The sequence below is a fragment of the Daucus carota genome, chromosome 5 (genome assembly GCF_001625215.2).
Source record: "Daucus carota subsp. sativus chromosome 5, DH1 v3.0, whole genome shotgun sequence".
Classification (NCBI taxonomy): domain Eukaryota; kingdom Viridiplantae; phylum Streptophyta; class Magnoliopsida; order Apiales; family Apiaceae; genus Daucus; species Daucus carota.
In genome coordinates, this window is record NC_030385.2 from 42081619 (window position 1) to 42103704 (window position 22086).

The 22086-nt window shown below is 34.7% G+C and overlaps 3 protein-coding genes and 2 pseudogenes across 4 annotated transcripts; 3 read left to right on the forward strand and 2 right to left on the reverse strand.

Moving 5' to 3' along the window:
- Nucleotides 1–2103: 2103 nt before the first annotated feature.
- LOC108219739 (zinc finger CCCH domain-containing protein 11) lies at nt 2104–6880 on the reverse strand. 2 transcript variants are annotated; one of them, XM_017393243.2, is made up of 9 exons: nt 6556–6846; nt 6315–6399; nt 5699–5839; nt 5518–5606; nt 4439–4627; nt 3734–3864; nt 3546–3651; nt 2438–2630; nt 2104–2329 (listed from the first exon to the last, which is right to left on the reverse strand). In XM_017393243.2, exons 1-8 carry the CDS (start codon nt 6733–6735, stop codon nt 2445–2447), a joined length of 1107 nt encoding a protein of 368 aa, XP_017248732.1. In that variant the 5' UTR covers nt 6736–6846; the 3' UTR covers nt 2104–2329; nt 2438–2444. The 2 variants fall into 2 exon arrangements, with proteins under 2 accessions (XP_017248732.1, XP_017248731.1); XM_017393242.2 differs by having other exon boundaries at nt 2104–2630; nt 6556–6880.
- Nucleotides 6881–7945: 1065 nt separating this feature from the next.
- LOC108221777 (transcription initiation factor TFIID subunit 1-like) lies at nt 7946–11248 on the forward strand (annotated as a pseudogene).
- On the forward strand, nt 11140–12643 carry LOC135152584 (transcription initiation factor TFIID subunit 1-like; annotated as a pseudogene).
- Nucleotides 12644–15108: 2465 nt separating this feature from the next.
- LOC108220349 (large ribosomal subunit protein uL10c) lies at nt 15109–16050 on the reverse strand. The gene has a single exon (XM_017394088.2). It carries the CDS (start codon nt 15909–15911, stop codon nt 15237–15239), a length of 675 nt encoding a protein of 224 aa, XP_017249577.1. The 5' UTR covers nt 15912–16050; the 3' UTR covers nt 15109–15236.
- A 275-nt stretch (nt 16051–16325) lies between these two features.
- LOC108223534 (protein TONNEAU 1a) lies at nt 16326–21992 on the forward strand. The gene is made up of 8 exons (XM_017397849.2): nt 16326–16525; nt 17064–17196; nt 18112–18200; nt 20128–20250; nt 20898–21028; nt 21123–21148; nt 21227–21383; nt 21660–21992. The coding sequence occupies exons 1-8, from the start codon at nt 16439–16441 to the stop codon at nt 21709–21711; spliced, it is 798 nt and encodes a 265-aa protein (XP_017253338.1). The 5' UTR covers nt 16326–16438; the 3' UTR covers nt 21712–21992.
- Nucleotides 21993–22086: the final 94 nt, after the last annotated feature.

Genomic DNA, 22086 nt, shown 5'->3' on the forward strand with positions numbered 1-22086 from the left:
ATTATAATCGTTAATTTTATCATAATTAGAATAAGTTTTATTAGTATTGCGTTTGACAGTAAGGCGACTCAAACTAATATCTAAATTATAATGTTTTGTTATTAGTATTGTGTTTGACAAGAAAGCGGCTCAGACTAATTTTGATCTAAATTATAATATTTAATTTTATCATAAAAATAATAATTATGGATTAATATTTTGTTTGACGGGAGGGCGGTTCGAACTAATTTTATTATTAGTATTGTGTTTGACAGGATGACCACTTAAACAAATTTTTACACTAATTATACTCCCTCCGTCCCACCAGGTTCTTTACAGTTACCTCTTTTGGACGTCCCATCCATTTCTTTACATTACAAAACTTTCCCAAAATAGTTAATGGGTCCCACCACTTTATCACTTTTCCTTCCTTTTCACACTACTTTTACTCCACTATCTCTCTTTTATATATTAAAAATCGATGGGTCCCACCACTTCACCCACTTTTCTTCCTCTTTTTCACTACTTTATATATATTTCTTAACCTCCGTGCCCAAACCCAATGTAAACAATTGGGTGGGACGGAGGGAGTAATATTTTTTTATTATTGGTATATTTGATGGGAAGATGACTTAAAATAATTTTTATGCTATTATAATATTAATTCGTATCAAAATTTATAACGCCGCCGCGAAGCGCGGCTTTATTCACTAGTTTTATAAAATATAATTTGATAATATTTTTTGATTTTTTATATATTTTGAATAACAGTTTAAACATCAAAATTTTATTAAAAAAATTAATTTAAAAATATTACAGTACTATATTTTAAAAAATCTTAAAAAGCTTGTTAAAGAAATAATGTGTGCAATTGAATGAGACAGAAGAAGTATATGACTTTTTCTAATTTTTTGAAATAATTCATAATTCGGTTATATCTTAAATTATTATGAATAATATTTTAAAATTGCAGAGTTAATTTTCTCACCCCAAACAAGTACCAATTTAAATCAACAGGGAGGAAAAGGAAATAGAAATACATTTAAAAAAATGGAGAAATAATAACTTCGGAAATTAGGCCTAATACAAATATACTATTCAGATTTCCTTGGATATCGCAGAACTCTTGTTAACCATATCAGGAGGGGACTGAATTTCCACAGGACCGCCAAAATCCGGCCAGCAGATTGACCAGCAAAATAAATACGGGTCAGAGTTCGGATCAGTTTCAGATTGATGCTGAAAAATAGAATCATTTTCGAGTCAAATTTGGATTATCCAAGTCTGAACTGAAATTATGTATAATATAAAATTAGAACAAAGTTCCATGTAGTCCACATATTTACCGTAGTACCGTAGACCACGTATGTTCTGCAATTATAGAATGACATAAAAATATTGCAAAATGTGTTATTTTGCAAATCATGTTCTATAAACATCATTATTTTGTTAAAAATTTTGACAATTCTAAACATTCGACAAGTTAAATAGTGAAAAACACATTATTCTGCAAAACATGTTAAGTTTGCAGAACATATTTACATATTACAGAACATACGTGTTCTACTTGTCGAACGTAAATGATTTTCAATATTTTTCATAAAATAGTGATATTTATAAAATGTATTTCACAAAATAACAAGTTTCATACATTTTGCAATGTTTTTATGTCATTCTATAGTTGCAAAACATACGTGGTCTACGGTACTACAGTAAATATGTGGACTACATGGAACTTAACTCTTATAAAATTATATGTATCTGTAGAATATATATACTTTATATATTATATATGTGTTTTAAACTAAATATTTTATTTTAGACTAATAAAAATTAAAAATTAAACTAAAATTCATTTATTTTTTATTTAAATTGGGTGAAACATTCTTGCCCATATTATAATTTTGGGTTGGGATTCAGATTGGATCAAATTTCTGATCCAAGTATGTCAACCAGACCCTGGAATTGCCACCTCTACCACGGAGGCTCTAGCAAATGTGAGCAAGTCTATTCCATAGCATTTGCAATATGCCATAAGGTTGAAAATACATTGGTATTCATATCATAGCTGGTTTGAAGCTTAGCTACAGTAAATAATCTTATTGGTAAAAGACTATCCAAAAATAGAACATAACCTCAGTAATTCTGTTTGAAGGAGGTTCCATCCAAAATATTCTCAAGTTTAATTATAAAGATTGATGAGAAATCCAACAATACACATTTACTACAGGAAACACTTAAAACACAAGTACCACTTGACACTAGAAAGCACTGATGGCAAAAATGGGCTCAAATTCTGGGTTCTGCCTCATGCCGAAAAAATATGCAATGACTCGAGTAAAACCCCAAGCTGCAATAACCCAATTCTTGATCAGATAGACTCTTCTAATTCAAGTGTCAACCCTCTTCTTCCAACTGTAGTTTAAATCAGCACTTGGCAGAAGAGAAATTCTATTACCTATTTTTCAAGACACAGCCTGCTGACCAGGCTCTCGGATTTGAAGAGATGTTCTAGACAAACTAGCTTCGAGTTCATTCAACTCATCCAGGTCAAGCTCATCGTCATCATCATCAATATCAGAAATCACTTCTTCAGACTTCGTGGCTACACTTGAAGTGCTTGGTTGAGATGAAGATGCATTGTTTGGAGCCTGAAGAAAATAACATTGTACACATACGGTATTATGGTTCTATATCTTGACAGCAAAGCACTTGCATAAATATACACGCGGCTTCCCTAATTTTTATAGTAATAAAATGGATAATTCAAAAAATTCAATATAAACACAATCAGGACTAGTTGACTTGCAAAGCTACAACCTGAGGAAGTATTGTAAATATTATTGAACAAGTTAAATAAGCATAGCATATTACAAAATTGATCTTGCATAACTAGTGGTTTAAAAGATTAATTTTACTAGAAGCTGCAACACTATTGTAATGGTAAAATTACCTGACAGCTTTTTAAGCACATGTTAAAATGTAACAAGTGCTTGCAGAAAGCAATGCGAAGAGATTATACATATGCATAATTGCATATATATAATTATGTAGTATGTTATTAATTATTATATAAAGGTAAAAAAGGTAACTAATGATATACATAACTTCATACTGTGACATTGCACCACACGCAAAATGGCTTAAAACCTACAACAGTGAATTATATATATATTTCTGACAAATTTAAGTATTCTTAGTAAATCTAATTTTATGTTAGTATAAAAGATGTCATTGTCTTTGCCTGTCAGAATGATATTATTCTTTGTATATATAACAACGAGAAAGAGAGGATCATATCTTATCCGTTAAGTTTGGTTCATTGGTCAGTCTTTTCTTTTTTGATTAAAATTACTTTTGAAGTGGAAGTAAGAAGCTATACTATAAATTCAGGCAAACTTTTAGAACTAGACCCAGAAGCCAAACAATCAAATTGCTGTGATTTCATTTATTTCTGGAAACACAACGCAACTAGGTAAAACAGTCTGCCACTAAAACCAATTCACAAGCTTTTTAAAAATCAGGTGTATATGAAAAGTAACCCATAATGTAGCAAACAAGGATACCTTCTGTTCAGGAATATTAGGTTCTTCCCTTTCAAATTTCTCATATTCAGCAGCATCTTCATCATCCACAAACAAGCTAGCATGTGCAAGAAATAACTCACGACCACTGGATAAAAAATGACCATATAAACTTGTTAGACACTGAAACTATAAATAAAATACTAAAAAGTGGATTTGAAGGTCATTACCTCATACGGTCATTCTTTGCTCTCTCTGCTTGCTGTGCAGCCAATCCAGCTTCTTTTGCATCCACCTTTTTCTTTTTCCACTGAAAGAAGATCTCGGTAGTAATCGGAGTTGTGGTGGTTACTTTTGCACGCTGAAAGAATTTTTGGCCAATTCATAAAAAGTTAATAAGGTGAAAAAAAGAACAAAAGAGTAGCAACATATTACATTTGTGTGTGTGTGTGTGTGTGTGTGTGTGTTTTCACAAAACAAAAAATATGATTCTAAGGTAGAGTACTATGATATACAAACTTCTTTTTAAATTTAACCCTTAAAACTTGAATTTGATTTTGAATTTGGTTCTACAGTAGAATAATGCTGGATAATTTTTGCTCTACTGTAGAATCATTTTATAATATTTTATAATTTTCATCGATTTCTGAAGGAAAAAAAATTATATAGTTTCATTTTTGATTCATTAATTGAAATTTATGATTATATTTTAATAAAAAAATAATAAATATATGTATTATGTGATTTTATATAATGGTGCACTATATACGAGGGTTCACTCTAAAGTCTATAGTGGAACCCTGAATATATACTGAAACTAGTACAGTGAAAGTTGGCATACGAATAAATCAGGAACTGATGCTGATGCCAGGCTATAGTAATGCAGAGTATATATTAATGAAACTGGGTGTTCAGAGATGTAATAAGCTGATGACCTGATTTTCAATTTCATCCTCAATAGCAAGTTTATTAGACTCCTCCTCGAGAAGTGCCTTCATCTGAGACTTCAGCACATATCCTGGAGGAAGGGCATGTCTATACATACACTCTTTTCCCCCATTGGGGCAAGACCAGAACCAACCATATTGTTTCTTTTCAACTGCATCCAGAAAATGCTTGCAAACCTGTAGGAGTACATGTAAGCTCACTATTCTTTAAAGTATATACTCATGAAAATAGATATAGAGTGTACGATACATGTATACAAAAATGCGATTGTACACATGCGCACAGGAACAAAAATATTGCATGTTACTCTCTCTCTTTCAAATTACATGTCCACTTGAAAAGAAAAAAAGTTTCAAATTAGTTGTCCACTTCAACCTTCAATATAGTGTACTTCATTATTTGTATTTTAAAGATCAATTTTAAGCCACAAAATTCTAATTTATATTTCCAAGATCAACTACATTCCACATATTATATTTGGTCAATGCAATAAATATGACTATTAATGGAACTTTGTTACAAAAGTTAAATTTCTTACTATGCGTAATTTTTTAGAAAGTGGACAAGTAATTTGAAACGGAGTGAGTACATTTATGCTGAAAAATACATTTGACTATGAACTAATCAACAAAGCAACAACTTCACTCCATCAAATTTTGACCAGCACTTCAAAGTAAATAAGACTATACACACTGACAGAGCAAAAAATACACTGTGGGGCTCAAATTAAAAAAAAAACATTCAGATACTCAACACAATTTATCATATATGAAACTTGGGAATGGATCAGTAGCACAAATAAAGACTCAGTATAACTAAACGTTTGTAGGTACATGTATATTTCAGCAGAAAATCAGCAAGTATGCATGAGTATGGTGAATTTTTTTTAACCAAATACAACAGAGTGTAATGTGCTGTATAATGAGATTGCAATGGATTTATGGAAGTTGCATTTGTCAGGAAATTGTGAGATATATAAAAGGACCAGAAGCCGACTCCACCCAAGTAAATGTGATGATAAACTTCATAAATGAACATGTTAGTTGCACGGTATTTAAAATCATACAATGTCAGTGGGTTTATTCTGGTTGTACTCTTTTCCTTTGGATTCAACAACTTTCTCGAGTTTCTCTTGATCCCATTCATCCATGGTGTCTAACACAATCAACACAAAATAAAATTCCATTGTTTGTTAATAGAGAATATAGATGAATTAATAGTAGGAATAAGCATGTTATATTAATTACCTTCATCGCGCTTGTCACTATATATGTCAATTTTCTCACCCTTCCGCTGTATATTTAAATCATGCGAAAATTTGCACTTGTAACCCTTTCCACACTGACCAGCTTTAAAAAACTCGCAGAGAATCGACTTTGGATCAACCCCTGTCAAAAACCATATATGAAACATCAAAACTTAGCCCACTTATAAAATATTGAAGACCTAAAAATACATTGCCACGTCACAGCGACTTGAGAAACCACAGAAACATGAACAGAATCGCATCATAGTAAATTGCACACGGAAACATATCAAACAAGTTCATAATTAAATAAAAATATCAGAAAGGTTATATGCATTTGTCAGCAATCAAAAAGTTTTGCAACAAAGATTTGCCACCTAGGGAGGTAGTGATTGATTTCAACTTCTTTAATTGGTAGAAGAATGTAAAGTTCAGTCTTTTTGTATTGCTTCTTATTCTCTCGTCGTGTTCCATTTATCATTATATTGTCTACATATTCTATATTTAACCAAACAATAAGCTTTTGCTTTCAGACCAGATCCCAATGTCAGTCAAAACTTTATTAATTAATCAATACACCCCCATCGAATCGAAAAACATAGAGAACAGAAATATACCAACTGGCACTTTCGGTTGAACAACAGCAATCTTGAACAAATCATTCAACTCCTTCTCTCTCGCCTTCTCCTCATCTTTCTTTTTCTGCACACCCAAAAGCCATCATAATCAATTCCCAACACAATGACACACACATATAAATTCAAACAAATTTAACACCTTTATAGATAATCAAACAAATATAAGCACACACAAACACATACACGCAAAAATACAGAAAACTTTCAATAAAGATTGCACCTTTGCAGCGAGTTTAGAAGGATCAGGCTTGGGAATAGCAGAAGCTTCAATGGATTTAACATATTTTTGAACATTTTTGCTCTTATTCTTGTTCTTAAGCCCAAACGTCTTGTCTTCCACTGATTTTTGCTTCTTCGCAATCTCTGTTTTCGATGCTTTGGGCGCTGCTTTCGGAGGCATTTTCGAACTTCGATTCGAGCTTAATTGACAAAAATCGAAGGGCAGAAAATTAGGGTTTAGTCAAGTGTGTTTCTACTGTGTGTATTGATTGTATCTATTTAATCTATAATTTGGGGGATATATGAGAGAGAGTGATGAGTTGTGTTGTATGTGGATTCATTGGTGGACGGGTTGGAGTAGGCCTGTTTTTTGTTGGTGGGCTTATTCGTTGTAATCATCCATTTCTCAGCCCAGCTCTGTGTACTTTTTTTTTTTTTTGCTATTCCTGTATTTATCTTTTTTTTTACCTTCTCTCTATTTTACTATTTTATTTTGACCAACACAGATGCATTACTCAAAATATATGGTTAGAATATTTCACATGAATTAATTTTATTTAATTTCATTTATAGAAATTTACTTTTATATCTAATCATTTATAAGTTAGCAATGGTTTTATTAACCTTATTTAATTTGTGTTCCCTAATTAAAGATATATCGTCCAGTTGGATATTCTTGTTCCGCGAGTAATTTTGAAAATATTCTTGAAAAGATTTATTTCAGTTGAAATTTCTCAAGTAAATTTTCGTAAAAAATCCAAAAAACTTATTCAAAATATTTTCCTAAAAAATTGTTTTACAATTTCTCTCTTACAAAGTTTTGATAAGATTTGTGAAAACTATTTTTATAATTTTTTGATCTTAAATTATTTTGTTTTTGTTTCAATAGAAAAGTATGTTTAGAAAATATTTAAACATAAATTTTCTACAGAAAATAGATTACGCTAAAAATATATTTTAAAAAACTATTTATCGTAACAAAAAATCCATGAAATAGACGAAAGACCTTATATCACAAAAACAAATAATACTTTTAAATTCAGTGCAAGTGCGTTTATATAAAATCCTGAGATTCGAAACAATAATTCAAAATACTAACAGATCGAATACTAAAGAATATGATGATTCTGGCAAAAAAGAAGAAAAAAAGAATACGATGATTATTCAATTTGAATCCATTTCAGTAAATATTAAATTCACACGGATTACTCGAATCCCGTCCAAACTCATACCCCCAAGCCCTAGTCCCTCCGATCTCTATATATACCCTGTACGCTGTATATATATTCTCCACTTCTGTCCAATCTCTCTCTCGCTTCTCTCTCTCCCCCCTCCCTCTCTCTCTGAAATCTGAAACTTCTTGATTCTCCTCTAATCAATAAACACCCACCAATTCTTGAATTACTGTCTTGAAATTAGGTCACTTCATCGTAATTCTCACAAAATCAAGGCTTCTTAATTAAAAAAGCATGGGGTTAGAGCAAGATAGTTGTAAAGAAGGTCTTGATGAAGAAGCTGAAGAGGGTAACCCTATTTTAGGATTCATGTTTGGAAATGTGGACAATGCTGGTCATCTCGATATCGATTATCTTGACAAGGAAGCAAAGGAGCATCTGGGTGCCTTGGCTCACAAGCATGCTTCCTTCACATATATATATTTGTCTGTAAAGAATTCTGATGATGCAACTGAACAAGATTACTGTGGCAAGACTGAATATGCTGTGGACTACCAAGATATCGCGGAACGATACGAAAGACCTGAGGTGAATGACATGACAGAGGAGGACTTTTTATTGCCAGAAAGGGATTATATTTCTCATGATGGATTAGTGCATGTTAAGGCCACAACTTCTGTGTTTGATGATGAGGATTACGATGAGGTCAAAACTGAGGCGGATGAAAACTATGCTCAAGAGTTAGTTGATGATCAGAAGTTGACTCCACTTCCGGTCTTATACATAGAGGATGGAGCAGTAATTCTACGTTTTTCTGAGATTTTTGGTATCCACAGGTCGAAGAAGAAATCCGAAAAGAGGGGTTGTAGGTATTCTGTTTCTAAAGATTGGTTCATGTCAATGGGTGCTGCTGATGTTGTTGAAGATGATGATGAGGAATTTCTCAGAGGATTATGCCAAGGCTTTACTTGGAAGTGTCAGACACGTGTGAACGATGATATTTTACCCATTAAAGATGATGAATCAGATTTGGAAACATCAGGAGCTTCTGTAGTTGAAGAGAACTGGAGAGACACTTGTCTTGGTGATGAACCTATGAAAGAAGATATAGCAATTGATCCATTTTCAGAGAAGATTACACCTCTCTCCCCTGAATTTTACCTTCTTGAACAGCAGGACTGGGAAGATGGAATCGTTTGGGACAATTCCCCAAGTGACCGTTCTGCAGAGATTTTAGAGATCTCTGGTGCTTTAGTTGTTGAAAGTTTAGATTCTGATATTGAGGAGCAACACGATCATCAAGAGCTGCAGATTGAAACTGAGGAGACGACAGATGATGTAAGTTTCCAGCGTAGCTATCTTGTTTCCTTGGAGCCCTTTGGCTCTAGAAAAGTTTCGGGTTCAATTTCATCCGAAAGAGGAAACCATCCCCAACTTCTGAGGCTAGAGTCTAGGATTAAAACAGGTTTAGATAATAGAAAGAGTAGCAGCACTTTTGAAGAGGTAGGGCAGCATGATGCAATAAGGTCTTATAACAAGATTTCTCTGCTTAATAAAGACTTATTGGAAGGGTCTTGGTTAGACAATGTAATTTGGGAACCACCTCAATTAATGACAAAGGCAAAACTTATCCTTGATCTTCAGGATGAGCATATGCTTTTTGAGATTTTGAATGACAAGGACAGCAAGCATCTTAAGCACCACGCAGGGGCTATGATCATAACCCGCTGTGAGAAGTTCACTGGTGATTTGGTAGAGATGAATGGTTATTGAGTGTTCATGGGGGAGTTGATTAATATTTCTAATGACAAATTCTACTCAAATGGGAAATTTTCTCAGCAGCTAAAATCACATTCTAAGAAGCGAACTGCTCATGGTGTCAAAGTTTTGCATTCAATACCTGGACTTAAGCTGCAGACAATGAAAGCAAAGCTAACCAATAAAGATATGGCCAATTTTCACCGACCAAAAGCTTTATGGTATCCACAGGACAATGAGGTGTTACTCAAAGAACAAGAAAAATTATGTAAGCAAGGTTCAATGAATATTATACTGAAGAGCTTGGGTGGTAAAGGCATTAAACTTCATGTTTATGCCGAGGAGACCATTTCTTCTGTCAAGGCAAAAGCCTCCAGAAAGCTGGATTTCAAACCATCGGAGGCAGTGAAGATATTTTATTGTGGAGTGGAACTTGATGACCATAAATCTCTTGCCCTGCAGAATGTTAGACCCAACTCTTTGTTTCATCTTGTTCGTACAAAAATACATATGTTGCCAAGGGCACAGAAGGTTCCTGGTGAGAACAAGTCACTGCGCCCCCCTGGAGCATTCAGGAGAAAAGCCGACCTATCAGTAAGAGATGGCCGTGTTTTTCTAATGAAGTACTGTGAAGAAAGACCCCTACTATTAGGAAATGTTGGGATGGGTGCTAGACTATGCACTTACTATCAGAAATCATCCACGGGTGATCAAACTGAAAGTTCTGATTTAGGAAATCTTGTCACCCTTGATAAATCTCCTATTCTTGGAGATATAAAAGCTAGTTGCAGCCAATCATGTATAGAAACTAACATGTACAGGGCTCCCATTTTTCCTCATAAAGTATCATCAACCGACTTTCTACTGGTTCGATCTCCAAAGGGGAAGCTTTCCATAAGACGAATTGACAGAATTGATGTTGTTGGGCAACAGGAACCACATATGCGGGTAATGTCTCCTTCATCCAAGGATGTTCAGAGATATAGTATGAACAGGTTATTGGTTTATCTGTATCGTGAATTTCTTGCTGCTGGAAAACGTGGTTTGCACCCTTCAATCAAAGTGAATGAGCTCTCCGCCCAATTTCCTGATATGAATAAAGCCTCTCTTCGCAAAAGGTTAAAGCATTGTGCTGACTTGCAGAAGCAATCGAATGGTCTGTTTTTGGTGATGAAACGCAATTTTTGCATTCCGCTGGAGGAGCAGCTGAGAAGGATGGTAACACCAGAAGATGTTTGTTCCTATGAAAGTATGCAAGCTGGCTTGTACAGGCTCCAACATTTAGGAATCACACAGCTGACATCTTTTAGAGGCCTTTCTTCAGCTATGAATCAGCTTCCAGTTGAAGCTATTGCTTTGGCAGCTGCATCTCATATTGAGAGAGAACTACAGAGAACTCCATGGAACTTGAGTAACAATTTCGTTGCTTGTACAAATCAGGACAGAGAAATTATAGAGCATCTGGAAATCACTGGTGTCGGTGATCCTTCTGGGCGGGGCCTAGGTTTTAGTTATGTTTGTACTGCTCCAAAGGCATGCAGGCAGCCTATGTCATTTCTGCAGCTTCAACAACAGAAGAGGAAGAAGTGTCAGGAAATTTGGGATAGACAAGTCAAAAGTCTTTCTGCTGTTGATGATGGAGAAAACGAGAGTGACACTGAAGCAAATTGTGATCTGGATTCTTTTGCCGGGGACCTGGAAAATCTGTTGGATGCAGAAGGCTTCAAAGATGGTAAGGGGGTAATTACAAGTCCAAGAATGATAATTCTGATGATGTTATGGGCCTTAAAATGAAAAGGCATCCTTCCGAAGCTCAAGCAAAAGAGGAATTTGAAGACGAGGCTGCTGAAGCAGCAGAATCGTGTAAAATGCTTATGGACGTCGATGAGGAGAGAGTCAAGAAGACCAGTGCAGGTTTTAAACAACATACCCCTCATGTTCAGCCTCGAATAGTAGCAAAGGATAATTTTAATATTGATATGAAGCATGATGAAAGGTTTCCTGATAAAAAGAACTTCTCCATGAATCCGGAAAAGGTGAAAATATTCGGAGAAGGAATCAAGAATCTGAAGGAAAGGAAATCAGCAAGAGATAGTTTTGTATGTGGAGCTTGCGGTCAGCTTGGTCACATGAGGACGAACAAGAATTGCCCTAAATACGGGAAAGAACCAGAAACCCAGCCTGAAAGCAGAGATACGGAAAAGGCATCAGGAGAACTTACTTATTCTTTGGATAAAGTAGCTGTTGCGCAGCAGAAACCTCTATCGAAAAAGAGCACACCAAAAAGCGTGGCAAAGAATTTAAAGGTCAAATGTAGCTCAACTGACAAGCTTCTGCATAAAGCAGCTCCAGCGACCTCCCCGATACGGTCCATACGGATAGCACAAGTAGACCTATAGTTAAAGTCAAGAAAATAATTTTTGCCAACAAGACCAGACCCGAAGACACCCAGGTAGAACAGAACAAGCCATCAGTTGTGATAAAACCACCTGTGGTAATGGATAGAGAGCATTCATGTAAGAAGCTCACAATTAAACGACCAAGAGAACACATTGATAGTGATCGGATTCCAGGAAGGGAGCAAACTGCAAAGAGGCGTTCGTTTGAGTCAGTAAGACATGGTGCTGAACATGCCCCGCCTACAAAGCATCGTAGAGGCGGAGGGGGAGAGGTGGGCTTGGCAAATATCTTAGAGAACATTGTAGAGAATCTCAAGCAGAAAATAGAAATTTCATACCTGTTTCTAAAACCAGTACTGAGGAAGGAAGCCCCTGACTACCATAGAATTGTGAAGAGACCGATTGATCTTTGTACAATCAAGGAGAAAGCAAGAAACTTGGAATACAAGAGTCGCAGGGAATTTAGGCATGATGTGTGGCAAATCACGTACAATGCTCACCTTTACAATGATAAGCGGAACCCTGGTATTCCACCACTTGCAGATCAGCTTCTGGAGCTTTGTGACCACTTATTGACTGAAAATGACGCAAGCTTGACGGATGCTGAAGCTAGCATTGAAAATGGTTAGGGTCATAAATGCGCAGTAAGATGAAAAGTTGAAGAATACAACAGAAGATAAAGAAATGCATTTCAGAACATACTGCAGTCTCGTTGGTGCTACAAGAACGTCAGGTTGTTTGATTGCATCTGATACAACCTACCAAGCAGGTAAGCTTTAGCTATGAAACTATGTCTGAGGTTCTGCAGTTGGCATTGTTCCAACTGCATAATTATGTATCGAGTTTGTATTAGATTTTTCAGTAAACTACTCTACATATACTGCCTAAGTAACTGTGGCCTTTTAACTTCAGTAAGTAAACATGAGTTCCTCCTTCGCATGTCAGCATCAGCATTACATGAGTTATAGTTGTTTGACTGAGTTCAAAATTGTAACGTATGATTTAACGTGACTTTTTAAAGTGATAAGCAGCGAGTTTAAAATATCTGTTTGGATAATTTTGACTTATTAATGACTTGTGGATATAAAAAATAATAATAATAATAATAAAAGTGATTTAGGGTAATTTATGACTTATGAGTAATTTTTATAATTTATTTTTAAAAGATTAAGTCACTGCTCAAACCAACTTCTGGCTTTAAGTCAGTTTCCGGTTTCTGGCTTTTACATAAATATACATTTTTCGGCTTGAAATTGAAAACAGCTTTAAGTTCGGCTTTAAGCCGAGACATACAGGCTCTTAGTTGATACATATGATAGAGACCTGTACTGTACATAACACTTTGCACGCAAACAGAATCTAGCAGTTTGTTGGATAGCTTTCTGCCATGGCCAACAATCAGGTAGAATCTGAAAAGTTAAACTACTGCTAGTAGTGCACCTCAATTCCACCTGCGAGCCAAGTGCAAAGGTAACATCGACTCAATTGGAAATAACTGAGAGAAAACGCAGCTCCAAACACTAATCAGTTTCTTTGCAGCCTGGATAGGCTTGGCTGAATTTCAGGTAAGTCTCTAATATATTGCTAAAAGCATACCTAAGAATGGTTTTCAGCTCTCTGGAAGTAAGAAACATTCATCTTAAGAGCAGTTGCCAAACTAGCATCATTGAAAGCATCACACAGTAAGCAAAAGCAAGGAATCAAGAGACATGCAGATTTTCTGATTTACTTCTTCTAGCACAGGTATCACAAGGCATTTTGGCACTAGGTGCCTCCAGTTCTTCAGCATAAGAAATATTTAATATATCAGCATCTCTATCATCGAAAGAACCTTGAAATTAAGCTGATATAAACCTAAACAGAGATACAGAGCCATATCATGGTAACATAATAAGTTTATACTTTCACGAAGACCAGCCCTACAACCTGAACAAGGTAACTAGAAGTATTAATTGATTTACACTATAGGAAAGAGTTCAGTAACAATAGAAGTATTAATTGATTTACATAACAGGAACAGCAAATGGGTTATGCTAGTGGTCCAGAATTGAGGCCCTTTTCTAATGTGAAACACAAAATACCACAAGCCTAACTTGGACTAGGAACAATGACTTACATTAGGTTCCTTCAGTCTCTCCATATTATTTTCATCGACAGAATTCTTAATAAAGATATAATGAGTCTGATAACGGAGACTTCCTTCAGAAAATTTCTTGCGTTATATAATTTTAATAGATAATACAAAAGTCTCACAGGTTAGTTATCTGAGTATAGGAATGGCTCTGGCACTATGTATATATTTATTCAGCCACATTTTCTGGTCTAAGTTATGGACTTCAAAAAAACTCAATTTTAAGGGTAAAAAAAAACTAAACAGAAAAATATAACCCATAACATAGAATATTATACTAGCCCAACTTATGGACATTAAAATAAACTCAAACTTAAGGTGTTACTAAACTAAACACAACCCCTATATCATATAAATATCAAACAGAATAGCCAAGTAACGTTTTTCTTGAAGACTAGTCCCTCTGACAGCAAGAAAAGCAGAGGTATCATCCGCGAAGAAAAAATCACCAGCATGATATATTCTAGCACATCAAATATCTTTGTATTTATATTGGTTCATTCATTGCATATGATGTCATAATACAGCACAACCCTTGTTGATTATTTTCTAATATGTACAACACCAACAGTTCAAATTAGAAGCTTCACATTTTGCCCAACGACGTAAACAACTAATCTTAAGATAAAGCATCTGACCTTTATTTCACACTGTGCGGATGAGGAAAAGGTTTGGTAATACCACAAGTATTACGGATGTCCATCCAATACGACTTCTTTCCATTACAAGTCACCATGTTACAAAGTGTCTAGAGACTAAGAACTACACAAGGAAATTGTTGATCACTGCCAATTATTTTGCAGTAAAGAGCAAAACAAAATTTGCAAACGAGGAATATATCAAGTAAAACAAAGTAATTAAATGTCAGTATAGTAGGCTAGTAGCCAAGTGGATATCACTATTCTCTTGGTTAAGGAGACCAAGGTTCGAGGGAGTGTGAGTGTGAGTATTCATATTTCTGCATCCCACAAATACAAAACACATACACAAGCTTAGAAATAGAACTTCTATATCTAATCCATAAGTATATATTATTGAATTGTTGTAACAAATAATTAGATTAGAAGACCGCAAGAACGCATTTCAGCAAATATATAAACAACATTGCATTGCATTTCATTGAACAAAACAAGTAGTTATACAAACAATTATACCCTCAAACTAAAATCCATTTTAACATACACTTACAATTCACTTATCCGAATGCCACTCATCCCACCTACTGTCCCCCACTCTCCTCCTCCAATTTCTTGACATACGCCTGCAAAACCATAACCAAATCTCTAGCAGGTGCCTGCAATGTGGCAACCACAGCCGAAGCCGGACTCTTCAATGCTCCCAGCACCTTCCCGTAAACCTCAGCTCTCGTCGGCATTGTCTCCAACGCCTTAAACTCCTCGGGCTTATAAAAATTCCCTTCAAACACCGCCCCCGCAAAGTCATTCTCCAGCTTCTTCTCCTTCTGAAACACCCTATACGGCTTAATCGCCCCCTGAATCTCCTCACTATGCACAAACATCCACGCATTCATCCCCTTCATACACGGCTTCAGCGCCTCCCACTCGGTATTCTCAATCGCCTTCAGGACCAACGTGTTCTTGGCAACAATTAGTGAGGTGTCCTCAGGCAATGTGGCACGCAGCTGCTGAAATTGCTGCACAGTGAAGCCCTTGTACTTGATTCCGGCCAGCAAGTGGCAATTCTCGAGCTGCTGCTTTACGGTTTCGACAGTCTCTTCTTTCTTGGTGCGGCTGATGGCTGAGCGGATTGAGGAGGGCTTGAAAGGGGTTTGAGGCTTGACGGGGAGGGAGTAGAAGGGGTTCTTGAAATGGGTTTGTGAGGAAAGTGTGTGGGGAGAAGAGGGAAATGGTGTGGACAAAAGGGTTGTCTCCATTTTTGAGATAGAGAGATGAACAAGAAGAAGAAGATGAAGATTGGGTTGGGTTGAGTTGGGGCTTGAGTTCCTGTTTTGCCTTATCCTGTGTTTCTCTATCTCTGTCTCTCTGTACAAGTATGTTGAAACAAAAAATGAGAATGTAAAAAAAATAATCAAAATTATGGTTATAAATTTTGTCAAAAAAAAATTATGGTTATAAAATTTAGAAATATTATTAGAATTTTTTTGATGAATCAAAATTTTTAATTAAATTATGATATAATAGACAAAATGTATTTAAAGTGAAATCGATTTTTTTAATGTATTAAAATTTTTAAAACAAAGAGTAAAAGGATTTAATAGGGGACTCGAAGATTTAAAGAAAAATCTGTCGATAATAAAATTTACAGAATGATGTCGAACAAATAATTCAAAAGAAAAAAAAGTTACACGACATACACACACTACTATCATTACACCCAAAAAAAAGAAGAGCAGAAAGCAAGCAAAGCAAAGGGGGCAGAAGAGGAGCAGAGGTGTGAGACATGGACGATTACACTCGAGAAATGATGGAGTTGAAGACCCTCGTCACCAAAACCCTTGAGAAGAAAGGGGTCCTCGCCAAGATTCGAGTTTGCCCCTCTTTTCCTTTTATTCACACCATTTATGCTCACATACATCATTTTATCTTTGAGTTTCACCATTATTTTAGTCAAGATTTGCTTTTTTTTAAGTGAGAAAGATCTAGTCTTTAATTACTTTATTGCTCTCCATTCTCCAAGTTATGTGGTTTGTTGTTATGCTGATTCTGTAATGTTGTTGGAGGTGTGCTGAAATCGACCCTTTTGGGAGTTTAATGTGACAATTACCTATGTGGAATTTGAACATTTTGAATCTCCAAGTTTCGTTTTTTTAATGGTAAACCCGTGGATGATAATTTAGCAAAAGAAAAAAAAAACTAGTGTGTAAGAAACAGTAACGGAGGATAAAGTGTAACCTTGTTGTTTCCTTTATTATATATTTTTTGGTCACTTTGGTTCAATGAGTAATCATAATTATTGGGATATAATAGAATATATGTATGTTATGTATGGTTGTATGCAATGGCTTGTGTGTTCCCATAGACCTGCTTAATCATGTTAAAGTGGGTGACTCATTGATTTTCTAAAGGCTGAGCTGAGGGCTAGCGTATTTGAGGCTATCGAGGAAGAGGACAGGGTAGTTGAAGAGGAAGAAGGTCTGCCTCCTGCACTGTTGGGCAGCTGCAATGATCGTGCAAAAAAACTTCATTCGTCTCCTTCAGGTTTACTATCCAAATCCAAATATATGTTTCAAACTATAATTTTCTGATTATCTGCCATTATATGGTGCTGTAACCAATTCAATGTTTAATAAGTGATTTTTAGTACATTTCACTCCTACATGAAGAAAAGTTTCTTGTAATTGAGATCTTCAACTTTCAATAATCGAATGACAAATCCTTTAATTTATATGGAACCAATGTTCATTAATATTCTTGTTGACATTGTCAGAGTTCAATGTTTTAGGTACCATATATGCTTAAAATGAAAATTCATGCCCTATCCACCACATGGAACCTGTTTCTTTTAACAAGCAAATACCTGTATATGATATATTTTTATCAGCACTAGAGTCATATTGATTAAGGTCATTGATTAAGGTCTGCGATTAATGAAATGTTTGTAGTATTTGGTAATTGTTCTTATTTATTTCTTCAACATCCAGTATCTAGCAACTATTATGAAAGTAAGAAATGTTTTGTATGAAATTTTAAAATTTTATCAAGATTTACATAATCTTCAGCTTAGAAATGTTTGATGTAATATGTTTTCTGGGTAATAATGGGGATTAAAGATACTTGACTGTGGCCCTTTAATGATTATTAGATAGTTTGGGAACATTTTTAAAGGTACTAATATATATCCTTATTTTTCAAGTAAGCTCAGTTTCATTAGCTTATATACTCATGTAATTCCCTTGTATTTGACGAACTGATAGTGGATTTTTTATTTTTAAGTCATTGATTGTTTTAGATATTTGTCCTTTCTCATATTTCACATACATGTGTAAATAGGTTGGGTACATTACAAACGTGCGTGCATAGCTTTTTTTTCTTATTTACTATACAGCAATGTCTTTTCTCCCTCCCTACACATGTTCTGATTAAATGACAAAATGCATTTCCACTTGTCTGCAGGGAGGCTTTTAACTGCACTAATATGTGAATATCTGGACTGGGCACAACTCAACCACACCCATAAAGTTTACCTGCCAGAGTGCAATATGGTAATCCCAAACTGCTTTTATTAATCAATGTGGTGTAGGCCCATTAGGTCAATTTTATGAATTTGTTGAGATTTTTATTCCTACTAGTATGTATATCTCGAAGATCTTGACCTATTTCCTTTTAAAGAGTTATCAGCCATAGCAAGAAGGGTGTATGATGCAAGAATTTATTTCACGAATGTATGTGTGTAGCTTTATATGCATGCCTCTGCATATATTATAATGTTTCAGTCACAATTCCAATATGTAGGTGTTTATCATGCATAGATGTATGTGTGAAAGTTGTGCAACCCATGCTCAGCAAGACATAGCTTTTGAATTATATTCTTTAACCATCAAAATTTTGATAGGTGTGTTATATTTATATTGTTGGGATAATTTTTCATTTGATCACGGTTCTTACCAAATAATAATTTGAATATATCAATATGTTTTTATTAGAAGATATCAGACTCTTATTATATTGCTGTTGAACAATATGTGTAAAAGTATTTACTCGTAATTACTTTGTTAAACACTATAAAACATACTTGTTTGAGCACTATACAACACTATACACTTTACTTGGTTGAACGCTATACAACACATGTTAAATTTAAGTAAGTTGATTGCAGGAGAACTAGGTTATAATAGTGTTCAGAACCTGATATTGCAATAATATTACTATTCTCAACATCATAGTCTTTCGCTCTTCCCTATATAAAAACAGAAGTATGATTTATGTATATAACTTGAACTATCATAGTTAGAGATGTATAAAGTGACTTGTTGCTTCCTCTCATTTTAATTTAGGACAATTATACCATTATTTAATCTACAATACCTTATCATTAGAATAATTTCTTTTCCCTTTTTAACTTGTTCATTTAAGCATTTAAGCTATTTATCTATATTGATTAAATCTAAAGTTCTATTAACAAATCAGCAACAGTGTTAAGGGGACTCAATAATCGATGCTTTTTCTTCCGAACTTATATTATTACCCTATTAGCAAGCCTGAAATTTGATAATAATGTGATCAAGAAAATAAGATATCAAGACTGTTATATTTCCAATATCAATTTCCTTCTTTTGTAATGTTTAAACTAAATAACAGAATCCAAAAATATCAATGGATTGGTCCCATTTTTAACAGCCTGCCTATTACACATTAGTTTAGCAAGTGAACAAAAAAAAGAATGAAGAATATTCTGAAGAAACAGAACTTCATGGGATCTCCACCAATATGGTTTATGTATAGATATATTCTTTACTATGTATGTGCAAGTGTGTATCGTATATGACTCCAGGCTCCTTGATGTTAAGATGACTGTGATTGATGTGTAGCGATTGGGATAAGAACTTAGATTTTTGTTTCCTCTTTCTTTAAATTATGATGAACTCTTCAGCATTTTGTCTTGAACTAAGGTTGTCTAGTACAGAACATATGATAATAATAGTAACATTTTTTATGTGTTGCAAAGTAAATTTGCTTACAGCCTTCCACTGACCTCGTCTGGTTAAGCACTTGATTCAGTAGTGTAGAGACCAAAACATGGTAACTTTCATTTTATTTAACAGAGAGATTTGTCTTTGATTGGATGACTTTATCTAGATAAGTTACTCTTCGAATGTGGAACACAACAACCAGATTTGGGTAAACCATAGCTTGCAGATGCATAATTATTGATAATATTGGAAAAATTTACACTAAAATCATTGATCCATGAGAATCTAGTCCAGTTAAACATTAATTAAATCCTAAATAACTATTTCCAAAAGCAAGTAAAACCCAATAATTATGTGGAGATACTAGGTTGAGCGATGTACCCAACTAATAAGCGAATTGATTGGGGAACTGAGTAATTGAGTAAAGTAAATTGCTTTATATTTAGTATTTAGCTTATTTAAAAGGTGATGATTTACATTTTGTTGCAAATATTTGCAGCAAAAGGACTCATGGAAATCCGAGTTAAAAGACTTCAGTAACAAGAATGGATATGATCTTAACAGAAACGGCGATAGTGGCCCTCTGCTTTTGGATGTTCTTGAAGGATTCCTGAAATATGAGGTTTCTATGCTTATACCACTCTTCTCAAGTTTCGTTTTTTTATTTTCTAGTTTTGTAAGACTTTTGGCAATCCTACTACGCGTGTTATACAAGTACATTTCTTTGTTTATTTTGACACCTTACGAACTGAATAGGTGTTCATGATGGGAAACCGAAGTGAAATAATAAAGAGTTTCTTTGTATGTCTAATTATTTAGTTTATTTATAAAGTATTGAGAGAATTAATATATACTCCCTCCATCCTATAATTTTTAAATAAAAGAAAATTGTACACGGAATTTTTAGAACTTTCTTTCTTTCCTCTTTTTTTTTTGTATAAAAATTTGAATCTTTAACTTCCGTACAGGAAAAGAAGTTCTAAAAATATAGCAAGCATGTTTTTTATGTCTTAAAATGCATAAAAAAGTTGACTGTGACAAAAATTATGGGACGAAGCCACAGGGGGAGTGTATAATATGCATGTAGGCTCTGGTTAAATATTTTGTTTATAGTAAGCCCAAGTGATTATGGGCCTTAAGGGTCACTGGGTCAGTTATCTGATAGAGGCATGGTGCAGGGTAGTAGACTAGAACTGCATAAATTTTGATACCAAGTATAGTTGACTTGAACATAGCCTTCTAACTGACGGGGTGGTTATTTATTTGTAGAATTTAACACAAGCAATGAATACTGGTAGGAGATCCACTCCTGATACAGAGTCATACTCCAGCATAGAATCCAGAAATAGTCGAAGACCGCCTTCATCAACTGTTGCTGGGGGCTTAGCTCCCTTAGGAAGGTGCTTGACCTACAGTACAGAGTTAATCCCTATTTTACTTCTCTTTTGAAAAAAATAATAATTAATGTTTACTGTTTGGCTTGTGGATATGAAGGCCGGGTCCTGTTTCTCAGTCATCTGGTATGTAGCAAAGATTTTATTACATCTTGTCCCTTTCACATCTTGCAACTTCCAGCAATATGATATTATATCTGTCAGACAGGAGAGGCGGATCATCCATGTCGGGCTACAGGAAAGATGAATACAACTGGAGATATGACAGCAATGAACATCCAGATGAGGTAGATGGTGCGTCATCTGCTTTGGAAAACCTTCACTTGGATAGAAAGGCGCGGAATTTGACAAACTCTTGGTGGTGTGTATCTCATCACTCAGAATTACTTTAATCCCTATCTTTTCCTTCTTTGGCGTCTTAGTGATAGTTGGAAGGAATATTATTAAAAATTGTTATCAGCTTGACTAGTATCCAGTAGGATTAGGAAAACTGAAGTGTTCAGAAGCGGTCATTATCATAAATAAATTGATAAATTTAGATGCTGTGTTTTTTTTCATATATACAGTCAGTCTGATCAAATTTATTGCATTCTTCAGTCTGTTAAACTTTTGTTTTATCTGCTGAATCTGGTTACAGGCACAGTAGGGATGGAGTAACCGAAGATGATGGTAGGCCAGACCATATGTAGTTCACGTGAAATCCTCAAAAGTACTCTGCATGCAATGTTTGCTGTATCATATAATCTTTGAGTTATGCTGCCAGACTTGGGTAGTAAGATGTTCATGATATGTTATATAACTAAGTAGATCTGGATCATGGATTTTTGTATGAACCTTTTCCTTTTATGCTCTGTGAACTGATGTTCCTTATCTCAAGGAAAATGTGTACAGTGTAATGGTAGATCTATATACCATTGCATGATAACTATCTCTATCTGATATTAGATTCCGGGGGCAATTATGTTGAAAATCATGTAAGAATATACAAGTATAAATTCTCAAGTCACATAAACATGGCATGTTCTTGATTATGAAGCTGGGTAGCTGATATGAATCGGAATTTT